Raw genomic sequence first — 21,736 nt, forward strand, 5'->3', positions numbered from 1 at the left:
GTGTTTCACTGTGGTCATACTTGTAAAAGGTTTAATAGACAGGAATAAGATTTTCATTTTGTCATTTAGGAAAAAGATCACGTGGTTGTTTGAACAACTAATCATGCAGTTCCTACTAGAAAAACTTACTCAAGATCTCAATCAGGCAGAAAGACAAGACTAATATCATTCTTAAACCTTTATACTTTCTCTGATTATTAAATCTCCACTTTCTCTCTTTTTACAGCTCTTTATGTCCGTATCTATTCCTTTCCTGTTGAAAAGGTCATGAAAGCTCCTTCTTCCTGGTCCCACTGACCCCTGACGACCCTCTGACCTTCGACGTGTGTTCCAGTCCTCTTCAACCCACTCTTGCTATGCAGCCATGAGCTCTGTGCTATGGAGCCAGGAGAAGCCTGCTGGCAGTTTCCGGGATGACTGGCGTTTCTACATTGTGGTGAAGGAGTGCACCGTGGAAAAGCCGGGGCAGAAGACTCTGCGCATCCCACGTGGCAGCCTCGGCCAGGCTTGCCAGGAACGCAACAGCCTCGGTCGCACAATCCCACCCAGCAAGGGTAAGCGCAGCCTACGCATCCTGGACCAGACCAATGTGGTGGTGAGCGTGGATGAACGGGACGTGATGGAGCTCGAGGAGAAGCTGGCGGAACTGCTGTTCCCCATCACCAACTGTGAAGAGCGCTACAGTCTGCTGTGCAACCGATCGCGTCTGGACAGGGCCCATGACATCAACTGTGGGTCAAAAGTCCGAGTGCAGCTGAGGTCCGGTGACGAGCCCCTTCCAGGCGTGGTCCGCTTTAAAGGGGCTCTGCTGCCTGACCGAGCACTGAGCGGTATCTGGTTTGGTGTTGAATTACTGGTGAGCAACGCTGTTTGGCTTGTTTACGTTGTTTGACTGGTTTTGGGTTCACCCAGCCCTTGAGCGTGTGATCATTACAGGACAAAGCTGCATTTGTCTCCAGGGCTTAGTTGGGAGATTTGAGCGAACATAACTAAAGCCTGTAGGCTGTTGTGTAGGTGAAGGCCAGTATCAAACATCACATACCAACAATGTCTTTTGTTCATATGGCAAATGTGTGATGTTATTTATGTGAGTCCTTATGTCTGGATTGGTGTATGCAATTTTTTTTTTTTTTTTTATCCTCTGAAAATCTTTCTGTCTTTCAGGAGGAGGGCCGGGGTCAGGGTTTCACAGAGGGCTCTTATCAGGGTCAACAGCTGTTTCGTTGTGAAGATGAATGCGGTGTCTTCGTTGCACTGGATAAACTTGAGCTCTGGGAAGATGAGGAGCTGGAGGTGGATCGTGTGACACTAGAGGATAATGACCCGGAAGTGGAAGGTGAAGTACCACCACTGGAGATCAACTCTCGAGTGTTGGTACAGACACGGGACGGCCCTGAACGGGGCACTGTTATCTTCTGTGACTTACTGCCTGGCAACGAGAGTCTTGGATACTACGTTGGTGTTGATATGGTAAATTAATTAGACTGTTTTTAGCTGCAAAGTTACAGTTTAATATTACCGTTTTCATTAAGCAATGTGTTTGTTCAGGCAGGTCAGATATTTTAGAAGGTGCTTTTTATGTGAAGTTTGTTATTATTATTAAAATACAAGGGATGCACCAATTTACAATTTCTGGTTGATGCGATAAGACAATAATTATTTTCATGTTTTGGGTGATAACCGATAAATTGTGTTCCATTTTGTCTAAATCAGGAGTGTCAAACTCGTTTTAGGTTGAGGGCTGGATTGGAAAAAATGTAACCATGTGCAGGCCGAATTACCTTTTTTTTTTTTCAAACCTTAGTGCGCTGACAATTACATTTTAATATCAACCATACAAACTACAAGTTAATTTGCAAGAAGATTAGAAAAACACACTGCTCTTTGAAAAAGAGCAACACATTTTTTTTTTAGTGATGCACCGATTTTGATTTTCCATGGCCAGCTCCAGTTTTTTTTACAAGCATATTTGCAGATTATTATATATATTTATAATGCGCTTATATGGAGCATATTATACGGAGACAAGAGGAAAAGAAAATGCCATCGAAACTTTTCTGAAGACAGTCATTACCCTTCAGAGATCCATTCATATAATTCAATATTTTTATTTTTCTGCCTATATTTCATGAACAGCGAGCTTGGTCTGGTACAGTATTTGCTCTGCTGTAGTATTTCCTTTTGCATCCATATTCAGCATGTGCCTGTGTTAAACATCTTGTTTACAGACTTCATAATATTTCCACACAAATGACCGTTTGGGAAATGATTACGAAGTCCAGAAAAGAGAATGGTCAAAATAAAACTTAAAACTGTTCAGATTTATGGCCGGTGGACCATGCATCTCTTTTTTTTTTATTGTTCAAATCATTCTCCAGGCCGGATTGGGCATTTTTGTAGGCTGTATTTGGCCCGTGGGCTGTATGTTTGACATCCCTGGTTTAAATAAATAAATAATAAAACCCTAAAAGCTAAACTCTGCCATTTTAAATGTTACATGCGAAAGACATCACAACATTATAATGTACAGTATAGAAAATGGATATGAATTTTGAGGTCTGATAAAGATTACATTTAACAGTTATTAATTTATTAGTTTTTAAAGATTAAGTGAGTGTTAGATTATGGCAAAGGTAACCTAAAAAATAGGAGAAATGAACAATGAGGATGAAATGTAATAATAATATTATTGACTGATACAGATAAAAAAAAAAAAAAAAAACTGTAATGTCAGCCTATAAAAATATAAAATACACTGTTTATAAAACTGTGCAGAAGTTTAGTGTTGGTAAAACATATTTTTTCTAAAATAAATAATACATTTATTTAGAAAGAATGCATTCAATTGATGAAAAGTGACCGTAAACACATTTTTAATATTACGAAAGATTTCTATTTCAAATAAATGATGGAAAACAAATGTTTCCTGAGCACCAAATCTTAATCAGCATATTAGAATGATTTCTGAAGGATCTTGTGGAGAAATGGCTGCTTAGATGAGCTTTTACATTTACATTTACATTTATGCATTTGGCAGACGCTTTTACCCAAAGCGACTTACATTGCCTTATACTATACATTTTTTATCTATGTGCAATCCCTGGGATCGAACCCATGACCTTGGCATTGTTAGTGGCATGCTCTAACCACTGAGCTACAGGTAATTGGTAATTTTACAATAAATTACCATTTTAAAAAGTATATTACAAGTTATTTTAAACTCTAATAATATTTCACAATATTACTGTTTTTATTGTAATTTTGATAAAATAAATGCAGTCTTGGTGAGTATAAGAGACTTTATAACATTAAAAACGTCAGGAGAGATGTAGAGACAGCTCAGTTTGCTCTGTGTGACCATCATAATGGCGTACTGCCAAATGCTCACACAAGACACAACCAACACACGCCATTCCACTGTTCTCCTCTTTTCACCCTTTGTTTCTCTCTTCTGTAAAGCTCTTATTGCTCTTTCAGCATAGCTCAGCTGGACTTGCTATCACTGAGATCTAAATGGTGTAGATGTGAATAGCTTTTAGGTTTTGAGGAGTTTTATGTTTCTTAGGACAGGACATTACTTTTAGTTTGCTATTGGTTTTTAATAATAGATTATATAGATTAGATTTGGTATGTTTGAGTCATTTAGTAAGTTAATGCCTTTATTATTAGTGCTGCATTTGAATGAGGATTATTTGATGAAGTGTTTGGATTTATTTGGTTGAATAGATACATAAAATAGTATGAAGGAAAGGGCTATACATTAAAAATATAGATTAAAACAGTGGAGATCTGGCATGTGAAGGGTGTGGGTTTAGAGTCCTGAGACATCAGTTGTTCTGATGATAGTGTAGGTTGTGTAGTGTAGCCATTAGAGAATTACAGCTCTCAGTTAGTGAGATGGGTCCTGTCTGGGTCAGAAGAGGAACACAGATGTAGATTTCCATTAGGAGACAGAGACATGCCAACTTTTGTTGGGAAAGTGTTTATTTTGAGGTGGAAATTACAGTGTTGTAGATGTGAATGCTTATGAGATGATCTAGGTCAGGTGCAGTAATAGGGTGCTGTACCTCTCGCCCTCAGGACAATCCCATTGGAGACTGGGATGGGATCATCGACGGCAAACAGCTGTGTAATTTTGCTAGTCTTGAACACACCCGTCTCGTCCCCATCTGTGATGTGATGCCAGGTAAGGGTTCTCACTTCATACTTCTGTATTGGATTTTATTCTGGCTTTGAGTGTTTACTGCTAGAAACCTGGTTTTAGTTCTACTATTTGTTCAGATGTGAAGTTTTACAAGTACCTTGGATGTCACAAAAGATTATAAAAGTCATAGGAAAAGAACATTTTTAAAAATGTAAAAACATGATTTACATTTATTTAAAAATGTGTAGTTTATAAAGTTGCTTTTCTATTGCGTTATTGTTTATAGATAGAGACATTTCATTGTGTGTTTTAGACTTCAAGTCAGAGTGTAGGCTAAATATTTGTTGTCACAAAGCATGTGTGTGTGAGTGAGTCATGGCAATGCAGGAAACAGAAGCTCTTTTGTCTAAAGGTCTTGTTTTTGTGAGTGGAGTGTGTGGAGCTCTCTTTGTTCCCTCTATATATTGATTTGTTTGTTTGTGTGCATGTGTATGTGTGTGGGCAAGATGTCTTGTCTTGGTTGTTAATGTCTTAAAGCTTCCTTATTCAATCTGTGAAACTAAAGGAATCTGTAAACGCAGTTATCAGAGTATAGCCTGCTGCTCTATGTGTGATAATGTATGTGATGATTTTACCAAATATATAAACTGGATAAATCCATATGACACAATAACAAAATCTAAATTTATGTTTAAAAGACTCTCATTTGACCCATGTAAGAAAGAGAATCTTATGAATTTTGAATGACATGAGTAAATGTTGGTAGAATAGGTGAGCAGATTGCATGTCTTTATTTGCTACAGAATACTCAATGCAGGATCAGAGGCTGCCCAAAGTCTTTGCCTGCAGGAGTGGCAGTGACAAGCCTGGCAGCCAGAGCAAACCAAAGAGCAAAGGTAATAATTATGCTGTTATATCTATATATAGTATGTATGTTCATACAACATATTACAATTTTTAGATGCCAGTGAAATCTTTGAATGAAAATGTTGATACCACACCAAAGACTAACACTAGCATAACCAAAGTAAATAAATAATAATAAAAAAAACATAATTATTGAATATACAGTGGGTACGGAAAGTATTCAGACCCCCTTAAAGTTTTCACTCTTTGTTATATTGCAGCCATTTGCTAAAATCGTTTGTTCATTTTTTTCCTCATTAATGTACACACAGCACCCCATATTGACAGAAAAACACAGAATTGTTGACATTTTTGCAGATTTATTTAAAAAGAAAACCTGAAATTTCACATGGTCCTAAGTATTCAGTCCCTTTGCTCAGTATTTAGTAGAAGCACCCTTTTGATCTAATACAGCCATGAGTCTTTTTGGGAAAGTTTTTCACACCTGGATTTGGGGATCCTCTGCCATTCCTCCTTGCAGATCCTCTCCAGTTCTGTCAGGTTGGATAGTAAACATTGGTGGACAGCCATTTTTAGGTCTCTCCAGAGATGCTCAATTGGGTTTAAGTCAGGGCTCTGGCTGGGCCATTCAAGAACAGTCATGGAGTTGTTGTGAATCCACTCCTTCGTTATTTTAGCTGTGTGCGTAGGGTCATTGTCCTGTTGGAAGGTAAACCTTCAGCCCAGTCTGTCAATATGGGGTGCTGTGTGTACATTAATGAAGAAAAAAATGAACTTAAATGATTTTAGCAAATGGCTGCAATATAACAAAGAGTGAAAAATTTAAGGGGGTCTGAATACTTTCCGTACCCACTGTAAATAAACAGATATTGAAGTTATTCAGTCAAAAGCAGTGAGTGATTTTCTTTTTTTCTTTTGTTGTTTGATTTAAAATAATATATTAAGGTATATTAAGCTAATTTCACTTAATGCACAAATCCAATATATTATTGATACACAATGCTATTCACTACATTCACTTAAGACATAATCAACTGTTTTTTTACACAAATGCTCTTCAAGATGGAGATTTTGACATATTTTTGTGAGTATTTGAACATTCAGTCATGAAACCAAATGACTAGCAAAGGACTGACTAGGCAAAATTTCACCGATTGCACGCCATCAGAAATAACACTGCTGTGTCCCATGTGAAATGGCCTTTAAGCCCTGTCCACATCCTGCTCTGTCACAGAACATGCACACAGGAAGCCATCTGTCAGACACGCTATTAATTGTGATGTTATACTAATCCATTTTGGTGAAATTTGACATAATTTATATGTACTTTAATTAAAATTGTATATGAGTGTTAGTGCAATTCCACAAAAAAAAAAAAAAAAAAAAAATTCTGTTGGATACTTCTTCATAGGCATCATTAGTATTGACAGCGCTAGGTGGAAGGAGTGTTTCTGAGGGTTTTTTTTTTCTTTTTAATTCCTCCAGAACTATTCTCTCTTATCGAAACATGATCTTGAAATTACATACTAAGCTTTTCTGAACACTGCATGACTCGCTTTGGAGTCTTTCTCCTTCTCTTTCTCTCTCTCTCTCTCTCTCTCTCTCTCTCTGTCCTGATAGATCATGTAAAATCCTCACCAGGCATGTCATTTCTGCAAGAATACACACAAATGTCTCAGAATTGTTATGGTGAAATGACATCCATGTAGAAATCTTAGATTTTGCTTAATCCCACATGTAGAAACATGTATTCCTTCTTTCTCTAGCTCTCTCTCTTTCTCTGTCACACACACACACACACACACCACACGCACACAATGTTTACTATCTATCTTCCTATCGTGACTTTTATTCAGGGTTAGGCCTGCAGCCTGGCAGCAGGAGCAAGTCTGAGTTTTATTATACACTAAATGGCAGCTCGGTCGATCACCCTGCCCAGTCCAAAGCCAAAAGCACATGGTACATAGATGAAGGTAATTAATAATCAATACAAATGGAAGACTGCAAAACTCTAATGATAAACATCTTAACAGCAAGGTGCCGTCCTGCAGATAGCTATCCTAAAATTAGACTGCACTTATCTTTAGGCTCCTTTAATAATCTTGTCATGAATAAGTCATGTTAGTCAATGCCTTTGAATACATGAGCTGTGATTTTAAAAGCAACTTGCTGCTGAGATCTTTTATTTGGAGTCTGGTTCACTGTGACGTGAGTGGCATGCAACCTCATAAGCATGACATCATTAATCAGAAAATGAACATCTCAGTTGAATGTTCAGTGTTTGCATTTCAAATTCAGTTTACAGCTACATTTAACTGTAAGTTAAAATGAATTAAATTAAATTTAAAAAGTTAAATTACATTAAGTATTTATTTTAACACTGCATTAATTCATGAGTTGCATAATATATATGTAATTTTTACTATTGGTGACTAGTTTTATGTTTGTGTGATTTGTGAAAGCCTTTTATATCTGGTATTGCTGGCACACTCAAGCCATATCTCCACTCATGCATTGTGTAAGTGTGCGTGATTGAATGTGTGTGTATGTGTATTGGGAGACTGTATTCCTTATAACATTGCTTTCATCTGTGTAACTATTTCATATTTCATGTCACACTATACTAACTATTGGAGGACATTGCAGGGGTGGTCTGTGATTGGTTATGGGGTTTATATTTTGTTTGGTTATGGGGTTTATATTGTGTTTGTGGCCTGTGCTGCTTTCGTTCTCATTCCTCAGTCTGTCTGTTCACCACAATTCTTATGCTTGATTCCTTTGGTGACTTTTTCCTGTGGCCCATACAAATGTTTACCAATATCTTCATATTTTATGTACTGGTATGTGTTTCAGTGAGGAGAAAATAACCAGCACTGATCAGACATCATATTTTGGCTAAGCTGTGGTTTAGTATACACTACTGTTCAAAAGTTTTGGTCAGTAAGATTTTTTTAATGAAATTCATACTTTTATTTGAATAAAAACTGACAGTAAAGGCATTTATAATGTGACAAAAGTTTTCTATTTCAAAGAAACTTTTCTTATTATCAATGTTGAAAACATGATACCTTTTTTTTGGAATTCTTTGATGGATATAAAATAAAAAATAACAGCTTTTTACTTTCTATTCATCAATGAATACTGAATTTTTTTTAAAAAAAATATTAAAATAGAAAATAATTCAATTTAAATTGTAATAATGTTTCACAATGTTAGTAGTTACTATTACTGTTATGATCAAATAAATGCTGTTTTAGTGAGAATAAGAGACTTCTTACACCACTTCTACACTGTACGAGAGCAGCTCGATGCGACGTGACAAAAGGCAAAAAATAAATAAATAAAACCCATTGTAATCAGTAATGTTGTCTACATTTGATGCAACACGATGTTACAAAAATCTTACTGACCTTTTGAATGGCAGTGTATAAATGTAAATCTTCTTAATGACAGATGACTGTTTCATTTAAGCTATCTGAACCATTTATTATAATTTCATAACATTAGCTGTGATGTCTTCAGATGGTTTGTATTGCTTGATCAGTTCCTGGTCCTTCACACTGATGCATCTTCCGGTTATTATGACCTCTTGGTACAGCCTCTCATTTCTTTGTCTTTGTTTCTTGACAGTCGGTGAGGACCCGGCCAAATCCCTGACGGACATGCCCCCAGACTTCAACCCAAGCTCATCCCCCTCTCGAGCTCTGCCCACCACCCCTTCGCTGCCCACTGATAACAAGTTCCACTCCCTGCCCTTCAGCTTGAGCCGCAAAGTTGGCCCCAATGGGAGCATGAGCCACGGCCCTCTCTCCCTGTCTGCTGGCTCAGTGATGGGGGAGCAGCAGGAGATCCTGCCACCTGCTACCACGCCTGTCCAGAGGCCTCCATCACCATCACAAGGCCAGCCAGGGTTAGAGGTCGGGTCAATGGTGGAGGTCAAAGAGAACCCACCGCTGTGTGGGGTCATCCGTTGGGTTGGTCTACCCCCAGGTCTACAAGAGCCACTAGCTGGTCTAGAGCTGGTCAGTAGATTCATGTGTGTTTGCTGTACTGTAACTAGTGAATATAAATACACTAGCATTCAAATGTTTGGGGTCAGTACGATTTTTTTTCTAAAGAGATTAATTCTTTGCAAGGATACATTAAATTTGAAATCGAAATCTGTTTTCAACATCGATAATAATAAGACATGTTTCTTGAGCACCAAATCAGCATATTAGAATTATTTCTCAAGGATCATGTGACACTGAAGACTGGAGTAATGATACTGAAAATTCAGCTTTGACATCACAGGAATAAATTACAGTAAATTATAATTTTAAAATATTTTAAAATATAAAACAGTTATTTTAAATTAATAATAATATTAATTTATGTAATAATATTTCACAATATTATCGTTTTACAGTATTTTTGATCAAATGAATGCAGTCTTGGTGAAAATACTTATTTCAAAAACATTAATAAATGTTGAAAGGTAGTGAATATTAGTGTATATACATTTGCTATATTATAAACTGTATTTCTTATGTGTTTGTTTAGGAGGAGGAGTGTGTGGGCTGCACTGATGGCACATTTAAAGGGATTCGTTATTTTACGTGTCCACCAAAGAAAGCTCTGTTTGTCAAACTGAAGTGTTGCAGGCCAGACTCACGATTCCCGTCCTTACATCATTCACCCAACCCCATAGAACGATGCAACTCCATAGGTAAGAAACACACTTCAAGTGTCAGTGCATATAGTTATGAAAAGCCTACAGTAATGTTTACATTTACATTATTTAACGATTTAGCAGTTACTTTTATCCAAAGTGACTTACAAATGAGGAGAACAATAGAAGCAATCAAACCAACAATAGGGCTACAATATAGGGCTACTCATAGTTAGTCTAGCACAGTACTAGTTTTTTTTTTTTTTTAAATAAATAAATAAAAAAATAAAAAAATAGATATACTGAATAGTATGGTAAGTGTTAGTATTTATGGGTAAAGTGTTGACGAAAAAGATGCATCTTTGGCCATTTCTTGAAAGTGTTAGACAGGGCATTGCACCAGCAGGGAACAAGTAAAGTCAAGTAAAGGTCTGTGAAAGTTTTGTGCCTCTTTGGGATGACACCACAAGGTGCCATTCACTTACAGAGCACAAGCTTCTGGAGGGCACACAGGGTCTGAAGTAGTGAGTTTAGGTTACGGAGTGCAGAGCCAGTGGTTGCCAGTGGTTGTAGGCAAACATCAGTGCCTTGAATTTGATGCAAGCAGCTCTTGGGAACCAGTGCAAATTGATGGCAGGCTGTTAGGCCTGCCAAGAGAGCATTACAACAGTCCAGTATGGATAGAACAAGAGCTTGGACAATGAGTTGTATAGAATGCTCCAAGAGGAAGGGCCTGATCTAGAGCGGAAATTGCAGTTACTTGAACACATAAAAGGCCTGCATATACTTCTTTTCCTATATTCCACTCTGTCTGGTACATAATTGAGAGTTCAAGCCCTTAAAAGTATACTGTATTGACCCTGAACACAAATAAATGCATTTTGCATGTGAACACTACGTAAAATCACTCGCTGATGATTAAAATTATGTTCTGAAGACTTTAAGGGCTGGAGCTGAATTAGGGCTGGGCGATGTATCGAATGCTTTTGTCACGCGCATTTCTTCAGTAAAGCCGGTTCCCTGATTGCCGCTAAATCGCCATCACCTGCTTTCAAATGAAGCGGCATTTAATAGACAGAGCCGTAGTTCACTGATAAGACACGCAATATCGCGTTCAATATCGACGGCGATACATATCGACATTGAACGCGATACTGAAGAAATGCGCGTGACAAAAGCATTCGATACATCGCCCAGCCCTAAGCTGAATGCAGGCAAGGGAAATATACTTTCAGCTGAACAGTAAATGAACCGGCATTGTGAAATGTGAAGCTTGTATTTTTGCTAAAGAAATGTTTATTTTTTGATCTGTTAAGTGCTTTTGTGGGAATACTTTTCAAAGTGGATGACTTACTGGTTATGTGTTACAGACGTGTGGGCGAAGTTTGCATTGTAGTTTACAGTGCTTTACTGATAGTTGTATCACATCCTTTTCTGGAATCTTTTTTGTGAATCATGCATAAGTTTACTTCATGACAAAAACAGTTTAAATAAAACTGCGCAGGCAAGAGTAGGAAGTAATTTTGCCACACTAATATTATGTTAACATGTACAATAAATAAGTTTGTGACTATACTTTTATGCAGTTTTATATTTTATATTTTTGTAAACTGAAAGTTGAAGTTGACTTTTTGTGGCATCTTTAGTAATTAACATTATGCCACAAATGCTGTCAGTAGAGCTTAACATGTATTGATGTCAGAACCCTTTTTTTTTTTTTTTTAATCTAAGAGCACTGAAGCTCATTGTACTTGATTGATATGACTCCTCAGTGTGTTTTGCTGCAGCTTTTGGGGGTTATCTGAGTGAAGTAGTTAACGAGAACACTCCTCCTCGGACGGAGAATGACGGTTTGGAGGTGATGGTTGGGAAGAAGAAAGGAATTCAAGGACATTATAACTCCTGCTATCTGGACTCTACTCTGTTCTGGTGAACACACACACACACACACACACACACACACACACACACACACACACACACACACACACACACACACACACACACATGTTGGTACTCATATCATTATGAGGACATTCCATAGGCATAATGTTTTTTTTTTGTTTTAATGTTTTTTAAACCTACCCTTGACAAAACTTTCTGCATTTTTATTTTTTTAAATAAAAAATCGTTTTGTATGTTTATTTAACATTTTCAATTACAAGGACATCAGCATGTCCTCATAATGTAGGGGTCATGGCCTGAAACCTGAATAAACATTACAGTATAAGGATGGTCCTCATAATGTAGGTCAAACCAGTACACAGCTTACGCCGTGTTTAATTTCTCTGGGTTTCCATGATATCTACACACAGAGAGTTAAAACTACTAAAATACTACACATTACATTTATTTGACATTAGTGCAATACATAGATGATGCTTAATAGATTATAAGCTACTACTTAATGTTGAATTTGAAAAATATATGTATTCTTCTGTCTCTCTCTGTATGTCAGTCTATTCTCTTTTAGTTCTGTGTTGGATACAGTACTCCTAAGGCCAAGATCCAAGACTGATGTAGAATATTACAAAGAGACTCAAGAGTTATTGCGGACAGAAATAGTCAATCCACTACGAATGTGAGTGACACACCATTTATTACCGCACATAATTTTGGCTGCTTCATCTTTATTAGCTGTATTAGTATTAGCACTGTGCATCTAAATATTCATCCAAATATTCTCTTTTCGGTATTTTCTGTGACAGACTTTTATTAATCTGTGTGTGTGTGTATTTGTTAGACATGGCTACGTATGCGCCACTAAAATCATGAAACTAAGGAGGATATTGGAGAAAGTGGAGGCTGCGTCAGGATTTACTTCAGAAGAGAAGGGTGAGACAAGTCTCATTGTATTTCATGTCACTGTAGAAGAAATGTATTGATACTGCCCTCTGTAGGTGCAAACAGAAACTGATTTTCACTCTGTAAAAATTACAGATGTTTTTTTTCAGCAGTTGAGTTATTTTGAGCATCTGCAATATTGAGGAACAACACAAATAGATAATAATTATTAGATAATTATTAATATATTACTTATTGTTAATAATAATAATTAATTATTAGAGGTTCATCAACATGATTTTTACAGGAAATGTTAATACTACATTGTATTGGTTTGAAAACAGTACTCTATACTACGAAATATGAAGAAATAATGTTGTCATCTACATGACAATATGACTGCAAATGTATTTCAGTCATAATATTGTTATATGAGCACATGTTCTTAGATGTTTTAGAACATGTTATCACCTCAGAACCTGTTATTGTTATACCAAGTGGTTTGGGAATGGAATTTTTCCCCATTTACTTTTATTTTGAGTACATCCTGCTCTTTCCCATACTGAAACACAGGTGGCACCTGTTATGTCCACTTTGTGCTTTTATAAAGTATATCACACACAGCCCTGTTATTATGACGCACAGAACATTCCATTCTTTGTACAAACAGAGTAAAAGTTACAGATAAAGTCATTAATTATAAGGATGCTAATTTATTGTTCTCTAAACCTAATTCTTCATCAAAACACACACTCTATATTGATCTAGAGCACCACAAATGTATTAAATGCTTAAACGTTTAAATTATGGCACTCAAAATGATCATAATATGGGCTCACTTTATATACTAGTCTTCAACTACATTGTAATAACATAATCATTTGATACAATGCACGTATTGTGTAAATACATTTTTCACCTTATACTTATATTTAGAAATACTTGCATTTAATTACATCTGTAAGTAACTTCTGTGATTACATCTAAATTACACTGTTAACCCAATTCCTACCCCTTAACCCACCCTAAAACCTACCCATACCATGAAACTGGTCCCTAAACTTACCCACCTCAATAGCAGCAAAAGTTGTACATTGTATGTACGTTGTACCTAACTCTCATATATATATATATATATATATATATATATATATATATATATATATATATATATATATATATATATATATATATATATAATTGATGTGCAAGTACATAGTAGTGAAAGACTCCTAATATAAAGTGGGACCTCAATGGAAAAAAAAATTATTATAAAAAAATTACATTTCTTTTATAAAGATCTGCATATTAACTACAAATAATTATGAGAAGAATAGTAATACATTATTTTGATTTGTATAGTGCAAATTGTAATAAGTTATTCTCTCTGTTTAGATCCTGAGGAGTTTCTCAACATCTTGTTTCATCACATCCTGAGAGTCGACCCTCTTCTCAAACTTCGGTGCGCCTCCCACATACCCTTCAAATCAAATCCATGGTAGAATTAACATATTTAGGAACTCCACTAAGCTAGTATTAAAAAGTGGTGTCTTTAACGTTTATATTATCTTTTGCAGGTCTGCAGGGCAGAAGGTTCAGGACTGTTACTTCTATCAAATATTTATGGACAAGAAAGATAAAGTTCTGGTGCCAACCAGCCAGCAACTTCTGGAGTGGTCCTTCATCAACAGTGATCTCAAATTTGCAGAGGTATGGACACAAGGCATGCTCTATATCTTTGTTAACCATAGTGGAGAGGCCACTTTTACTTCCATGTTTTATTGTTCTTTACAATATTTTTTACTATTCTGTAAGAAAGAAAAAAAAAAAACCCTTTTACATTTTTTTTTTAAAATATATATATATATATAAAAAGTTGGTCACTAAAATTTGTAATGTTTTGAAAGAATTTTCTTATGCTCACTAATGCATTTATTGGATCAAAATACAGTAAAAACAATAATATTGTGAAATATTTTGTAATTTGAAACAGTTTCTATTTGATTATATTTTAAAGTGTAATTTATGATGGTAAAGCAGCCATTACTCCAGTCTTCAGTGTCACATAATCCTTTAGAAATCAATCTAATATGCTGATTTGGTGCTAACAAATCTTATTATTCTCAATTTGCAATAATATTTTTGTTGAAATTTACTTATTAAAGCAATTTGAGGTACAATTTCTGAACTTTTACATTTATACTGCACATGATATTAATACTACTGTTATTATCATTTTATAATTTAGATGTTAAATTTCTCTAAATAAGCACATAGAACAAGTACAAAATTAAAAGAGAAAGATGCATTCAGAGGAGAAATTACACATCCGTGTTGGTTAATATTGTGTGAGGACGTATGAAAAGGTCATGTTCTTGTCTGTTTGTTTCTGTCCAGGCCCCTTCTTGCCTTATAATTCAGATGCCTCGCTTTGGGAAGGACTTTAAAATGTTTAATAAGATCTTCCCCTCTTTGAAGCTTGACATCACAGATCTATTAGATGACAGTGAGTCAGTTCATTAACTCAATGGATTTGTGAAGTTATTTGAATAAAAGAACTCATTGTATTGTAATATGTATCATTTTAGCTGTGCTCTGTGTTTTCAGTGTTTAAAGGAAAATGGTATAACAAATGTTTGTATCAGCCCCTAGAGAATGTCGAATCTGTGGTGGCTTAGCTCTTTACGAGTGCAGAGAGTGCTACGAAGATTGTGACATCACACCAGGAAAGATCAAGCAGTTCTGTGAAAAGTGCAATACGCAGGTAGGACACTAACATATGCACATTTAAGCACAAACATGCTCTTCTAGCTCTATGAAAATTCAGTGATCTTGTCTGCAATACCTTTCATATCCACTAGATGGAGGCTTTTCCAAATAAATCACTGTTCAAATGCATTAATCTATAGTGTAAACAACTATAACAGTTCCTTACAGTGGTTAAATATACATTAATGTGCATATTTGTGTGTACGTGTTTTTTTTCTGAATATTTGACACAATTTGGTTTCACTTCCTGGACCTTTAGGTACATCTGCACCCACGGCGTAAGTCTCATCGTTATGTTAAGTCATCTGTCCCTAAAGAGCTGCAGGAATCAGTGTGGAGACAGGGATCTTACCCTCACCAGCAGATGGAGCTGTTTGCCGTGCTCTGCATTGAGACAAGCCACTATGTCGCCTTTGTCAAATACGGATCCGCAGACTCGGCTTGGCTGTTCTTCGATAGTATGGCTGACCGCGACGGTACAGAGGACTTATAAACCTATTTTGTGTTATTGTTTTTTAATCGTATATGACTCACTTTTGAGTAACAATAATAAATAGACACACCATTCTTATCTTTTATTGATTTTTCTGTCGCTAACTCTGTTGTTTCTCTGTTTTTGGTGGCAGGCGGTCAGAACGGGTTTAACATCCCACAGGTATCCCCGTGCCCAGAAGTAGGGGCCTACCTGAAGATGACCCCAGAGGAACTCCACGCGCTGGACCCCAAGAACATCCAGGGCTATGCACGCAGACTTCTCTGTGACGCCTATATGTGCATGTACCAGAGTCCTACCATGAGCCTCTATAAATAGAGACGGAGAAATAACGAAGGACGGAAAGGTAGGAAAGGGAATGGCCAAGAAGGAGAGAGATGATGGAACAAGGGAACAGAGGAAAGGGGCTGTGATGAAGAGAGAATGAGGAATTAAATAAGAAGAAAAGTGCCCATGAAGACGCACTCGAGGTTGAATGTCCAGTTGCCTCATCCTCTCTTCTGCATCTCTCTGTATATACCGCAGGGTAAATACGGCCATAAGAGCGAAGGCGAGATCAAGAGAGCGAACGAAAAAGCCTATTTGCACTGTGTGAGAGCGTATGTGTTTGTGTGCGTTTGTTGAAGTGTTGTTGTCGTTTTCTCTGATTTGTACCGTCTTTGACTGAGCTCAAACTCTTTGAGTGTGTGGAGTGATGGTTTTGCCATTTGAAAACGGAGAGAATCCACTGTCTTTCCAACCCTTTCCTGCATATCGTAGACACTCACTCACCTGACGGCTTAACATTCGCCACGTACCGCCAGAACTGACCCCTCCAAACGGCCAACACACTCTACCCCTGTAAATGAAGCCTTGGAAGAATGACCAAAATGACTCTTCCGTCTGATTGCCTCCACTCATCATCAACCCATCTTGATGCACTGCAGCATCCAGCATTAACTGTGTGTAGTCCCTGTTTTTTGCCTTTATATTTTGCTGTGAAGTCTTTGTCAGGTGTGTTCACAAACAGCATAGCCCTCGACTGCCATGCACTGGTCCGAAGAATGAGATGATTAAGCACACAATTTGATTTCGACATGAAGAATAATATAATTGAGCTTTTTCCTGTTGAATTAGGAGTTATTTCATTTTATTATAATTAGTTGTTTTAGAAATATGGATATTATGTTATTTTAAATATCACAAGAAATAATAGCAGCTCCCCAGGCCCTGCTCTCAAAGTGGTAACAATATCAGAAAATTACTTCTTACAGATGCAAGTCAATTTTTGCTAGTATTATGATAACATTATGATATTCCAAAAGTTATAGTTTTGCAGTCAAGGACATGTTCATGTTATAAAGAGCTGATTTAAGTTCCTGTTTGTATATGATACCCTCTGGTTTGAGTGTTCACTGCTGAGGTTGAATGGGCAAGAGCTGTCTCACGTTATACTGCAGCACTGTTGGCTAATTCGCAGTAACACTGTTCATCGAGATACTGGTTTGATGTACCGTGCACATTTTACCTATAGGTTACTGGAATGTTTACACAGCCTGGTTATAACTGAAGAGCTATGGAAAGAAACATGCATTGGGATTGTTTTTTAATCTCTGCTAATGTAACCGTACACTATGGGAGAGATTCTCCGTGAGACGGTGTAATGGGAGAAAGGATGACGACTGGTGTACTTGTGTAAAATGAAGCCAGGTGGACTTTATTATCTCTGTGCTGTTCTCTTAAATGTTAACTAAATTAAAACGCCCTTTTGAAAACAGCTTTTGTGGTAATGGCTGCACTGCTTTTGATTTGCTCATTTGGGATTATGTTTGGTAAAATGTGTTTTTTTTTTTTTTTAAATAGAAGTGAGGACAAGCAAGAGGAAGGAGTGTGGTTTGTGTGTGTGTGAAGTGAATATTTACCTTGAAAAGTTGACAGATGTGCCACCAAGCTGTGAGAATCTCTGTCTTCGCATGTCACAGAGATGTGTGCAGCATTTGTGCTTTGATGCCAGCAGTGTTTTCATCTGCCATGTGTGTGAGAGTGTGTTTGTAGATGGTCTTCGGCAGGCAGACGGGTGAGGTGTGTTTGGATTTCTATTGCCTTCAGTGTTGTCATAAGTCTGAGAGTGTTTGTGTGGGGATTTGTCTACTGCCAGGGGTGCTGCTGCTTTCACCTGTCACCTGTGCGGCTCTCATTAACATGGTGTCACGGACGGGGCATGATGTGGTCTCGGACGCAAACACACCAACGTTGGACAGATGGGGCTGATGTGTAGTGAAGGCTCAGCAACTGGAGACATACACAACACACACACACACACACACACATGCTACATCAAGTCCCCGCCCCAGTGACCTTGTATGGTGACGGCCATTACATGTTCAGTTGTACCAATAGATGTAGAGGTACAAATTTTTGGTTTATTTTAATGTGTCCTTGTTATGGTGAAATTACACAATTAAGTATTGAGTAATATTAACAGCATGTACTTTAGATTTAGGGATTGGTTTAGTGTTAGTTGCTAGTAATTATCGATAATTTACTCTTATTACAATAGTAAATACATGTAATGTGTAACAAGGACACATTAAAATAAAGTGTTGATTGTCGAATGTACATTTGGATACTCATAATTAAGTCTGTTGGTGTTTTATAAATCCTGTTTCTCATAAATAAAAATGTATATACTCCACTTAAACAACTGAAACATATTGCTGCCTTTTAGTCTTGTCGTCTCACGTCCATTTCAAGCCTGTGAACTGCACAATTATGCTAGTATTTGTCGTCACAACAGCTGGCACACAACGCTCTCTTGTAGCTTTATGCTGTGGCATATGCCTGCTGTGTGCCACGTGCTAATTTAGCCTATGCTGGCGCTACCTGACCAGATGGAGAACAGTATTGCCATTCTCACCATTAGAAAATCGCCTTGGGGGGTGAATGTCAAATAAAATCAAAGCATATGGATTGCTTGTCTGTCAACTTTGATTCTGACAAACAGAAGATCTGCTGTGGTTAAGAGGTTTATCGCAGAGCCTCCCGATGAGAGTTCAGGAATGTAACAATTGGTCTTATGTGTGCCTTTGCTATGTGGACTCAAAAAATGATTTTGCTGCTTGTTCAGTTTGCTTAAGCTAATGGAACACTTCTTCAACATTTTATATAACTTAATGTCATTGTGTGCAATCCACTTAAATTTGTAAAACAGATGTTTACTGAAATGGCCAGAGGAATTAGATTTCTAGTTCCCAGCATGCTTTGCATGGGACTGAATGGGAGAGTAAATGTTAAAGTTAAGTGCTGTTTAATGTGTTTTTGAGCAAGTTAAAAAGGTGTTTTGAAACTTAAGTTTTGGCGGGTACCATAATGCTGAAAAGCGGCGCTTATGCTTGGGTTGAGCTGGTGACTGTAGTGTATTTTGCTTTTCTTAAAGGTTCCCTTGAATGAAAAATTAAATTTACCTTGGCATAGTCAAATAACAAGAGTTCAGTATATGGAAATGACATACAGTGAGTCTCAAACTCCATTGTTTCCTCCTCCTTATATAAATCTCACTTGTTTAAAAGACCTCCGAAGAACAGGCGAATCTCAACATAACACCGACTGTTACCTAACAGTCGGGGTGTACGCCTCCAATATTTGCATATGCCAGCTCATGTTCCCAACATTATGAAAGGCATTAGACAAGGGCAGCCAGTAACATCTGGATGTGCACAGGTGAATCAACAGACTAAGTAAGCAAGCAAGAACAATAGCGAAGAACGGCAGATGGAGCAATAATAACTGACATGATCCATGATACCATGATATTTTTAGTGATATTTGTAAATTGTCTTTATAAATGTTTTGTTAGCATGTTGCTAATGTCCTGTTAAATGTGGTTAAAGTTACCATCGTTTCTTACTGTATTCACGGAGACAAGAGAGCCGTCGCTATTTTCATTATTAAACACTTGCAGTCTGTATAATGCATAAACACAACTTAATTCTTTATAAATCTCTCCAACTGTGTAGCATTAGCCGTTAGCCATGGAGCACAGCCTCAAATTAATTCAGAATCAAATGTAAACATCCAAATAAATACAATACTCACATAATCCGCCGCATGCATGACGAACACTTTGTAAAGATACATTTTGAGGGTTATATTAGCTGTGTAAACTTTGTTTATGCACTGTTCAAGGCAAGCGAGAGCTCCGTGGGCGGAGAGCACGGAAATTAAAGGGCCAGTAGCCCTGAATCGGCTCATTTATAATGATGCCCCGAAATAGGCAGTTAAAAAAAATGAATTAAAAAAAAAAAATCTATGGGGTATTTTGAGCTGAAACTTCACAGACACATTCAGGGGACACCTTAGACTTATATTACATCTTTTTAAAAAAAGTTCTAGGGCGCCTTTAATGAGTGGCCACCACAACTTCTGGTGCAGCGCAGTGTATGAAAAATTGTGAGAAAATTAAGCACAAAATACAATTTTGAGGAAATGTTCCACAACAGGACAAAACAACATTTAAGATGATCGACCTTCACTCTAAAGGTATTTAAAGTTTCTGGAAAATTATGTATAATATAATATTTTTACTCTAGTTAATAATATTTAATATATACATTAGGATAAAAGAAATAATTGATGAGGGTTCACTTTGCATGGAGACACTTTCTTCAGCTCATACTCCTTTGGTAACGCTTACTGCCATTATAAAGCTTGGATGCGTCAGGATATTTATTAATATTTGTCCGATTGTGTTCATCAGAAAAAAGAAAGTCATATTCACCTAGGATGGCTTGAGGGTGAGTAAAGCTTGGGGTAATTTTCATTTGAAAGTGAACTAATCCTTTAAAGTGCTCTTGTGTGTAGAACTAATGTCTTACGCATCTTATCCCAAGCCTCTGTTGCTAATTTCAAAACATCGTTCTACAGCTAACTTGGTCAGTGTTTTTGTTTCTTTGCTCTTGTAGGCTGCAATGACAAATGAAATAACTGAAATAATTGGCCAAAGTAATATGGAACTGTAATGCGTTCAACAGACCTGGAACTACTTCATAGCTGTGCGTTTACGGAAAAATAATTGCACACCTTAGAATGTTTGTCAACTAATCCGAATCAAGCATTCAGCAGTCCTGTGGTTATATATTATATAATAATATAATTAGTTGTGATTGACAGTTATTAGAAATATGACCAAGTTTGCTGCTTCCAAAGTTTGTAACTGTGATAACTGTGCAACCATGCGTTACATACTGTAAAAATTAAGTTTAACATGCTTGTGTATTCTATTGTTTTATTTGAGTTACTTTGATACTTCATAATAAGTCAGCTTCAATTACAAAATATTGAAAGTTGAGTTGACATGGCAATTTCATGTTAAGAAATCTCATTTCCAACATGTGCTGTCCACATTTAAATTAAGTTCAGCCGAAAATATTTCTGAGCGCATAGCAATAGTGCTTTGAAGCTTCAGAGCTGCTGCATGCCTTCTTGACACAAAGAAAGTATATTGTAGTACTGTGTTTAAATATGCATCTTTCACAGGTTAGCAAATAATCATGGTATTAGATCAGGTCTTCAGCTTTGCCTATATCTTATTTTCCATAGTGAGTGCACATGCCTATAATCTGTGCACTCAGTATGGAAATGTACAGACTGGCTGTGATTTGACAATTGTTTTCTGATTCAGTGTCTTGTTCTTCACCTTTACTGCTAGTTAGTTGAAATTCACTCCTTGAGCTGTTCCTCCTCACGTTCCCAAGGGAAAACATCCATGAGAGTAAATGTTTAAACCTACTCAGACAACAGGAAAACAGTGATTTCCAGCAGTAAAGATGAAAGGGAATCTCGAGACAGAGCAATTTCAAGCCAATCAGTACTAACCCAATATAAACCCAGAGAATCACTTTAACTTCATCCTAACAGCAGCTTTTATTGGCCGTCTTCAAAGCTCAAAAACTGGAGCAGGTAATGCTGGGATGATGACTGATGATAGCATTACCTCTACTTATTCACCTTTCTTTAAAGGATCTCTTTGATTAAGTTTCATCTCGAGCTC

General features: G+C 36.9%; 1 protein-coding gene across 2 annotated transcripts; it reads left to right on the top strand.

Annotated features, from left to right (window-relative positions):
• The first annotated feature begins 364 nt into the window (after positions 1-364).
• cyld (cylindromatosis (turban tumor syndrome)) lies at positions 365-21,112 on the top strand. Of its 2 annotated transcripts, XM_067402284.1 has the most exons (16): positions 365-856; positions 1,165-1,470; positions 4,081-4,186; positions 4,948-5,040; positions 6,868-6,984; positions 8,642-9,033; positions 9,554-9,719; positions 11,450-11,591; positions 12,121-12,243; positions 12,406-12,497; positions 13,842-13,908; positions 14,024-14,156; positions 14,844-14,952; positions 15,092-15,210; positions 15,475-15,691; positions 15,842-21,112. In XM_067402284.1, exons 1-16 carry the CDS (start codon positions 365-367, stop codon positions 16,024-16,026), a joined length of 2,859 nt encoding a protein of 952 aa, XP_067258385.1. In that variant the 3' UTR covers positions 16,027-21,112. The 2 variants fall into 2 exon arrangements, with proteins under 2 accessions (XP_067258385.1, XP_067258386.1); XM_067402285.1 differs by lacking the exon at positions 6,868-6,984.
• Positions 21,113-21,736: the final 624 nt, after the last annotated feature.

The sequence above is a fragment of the Chanodichthys erythropterus genome, chromosome 11 (assembly GCF_024489055.1).
Source record: "Chanodichthys erythropterus isolate Z2021 chromosome 11, ASM2448905v1, whole genome shotgun sequence".
Classification (NCBI taxonomy): domain Eukaryota; kingdom Metazoa; phylum Chordata; class Actinopteri; order Cypriniformes; family Xenocyprididae; genus Chanodichthys; species Chanodichthys erythropterus.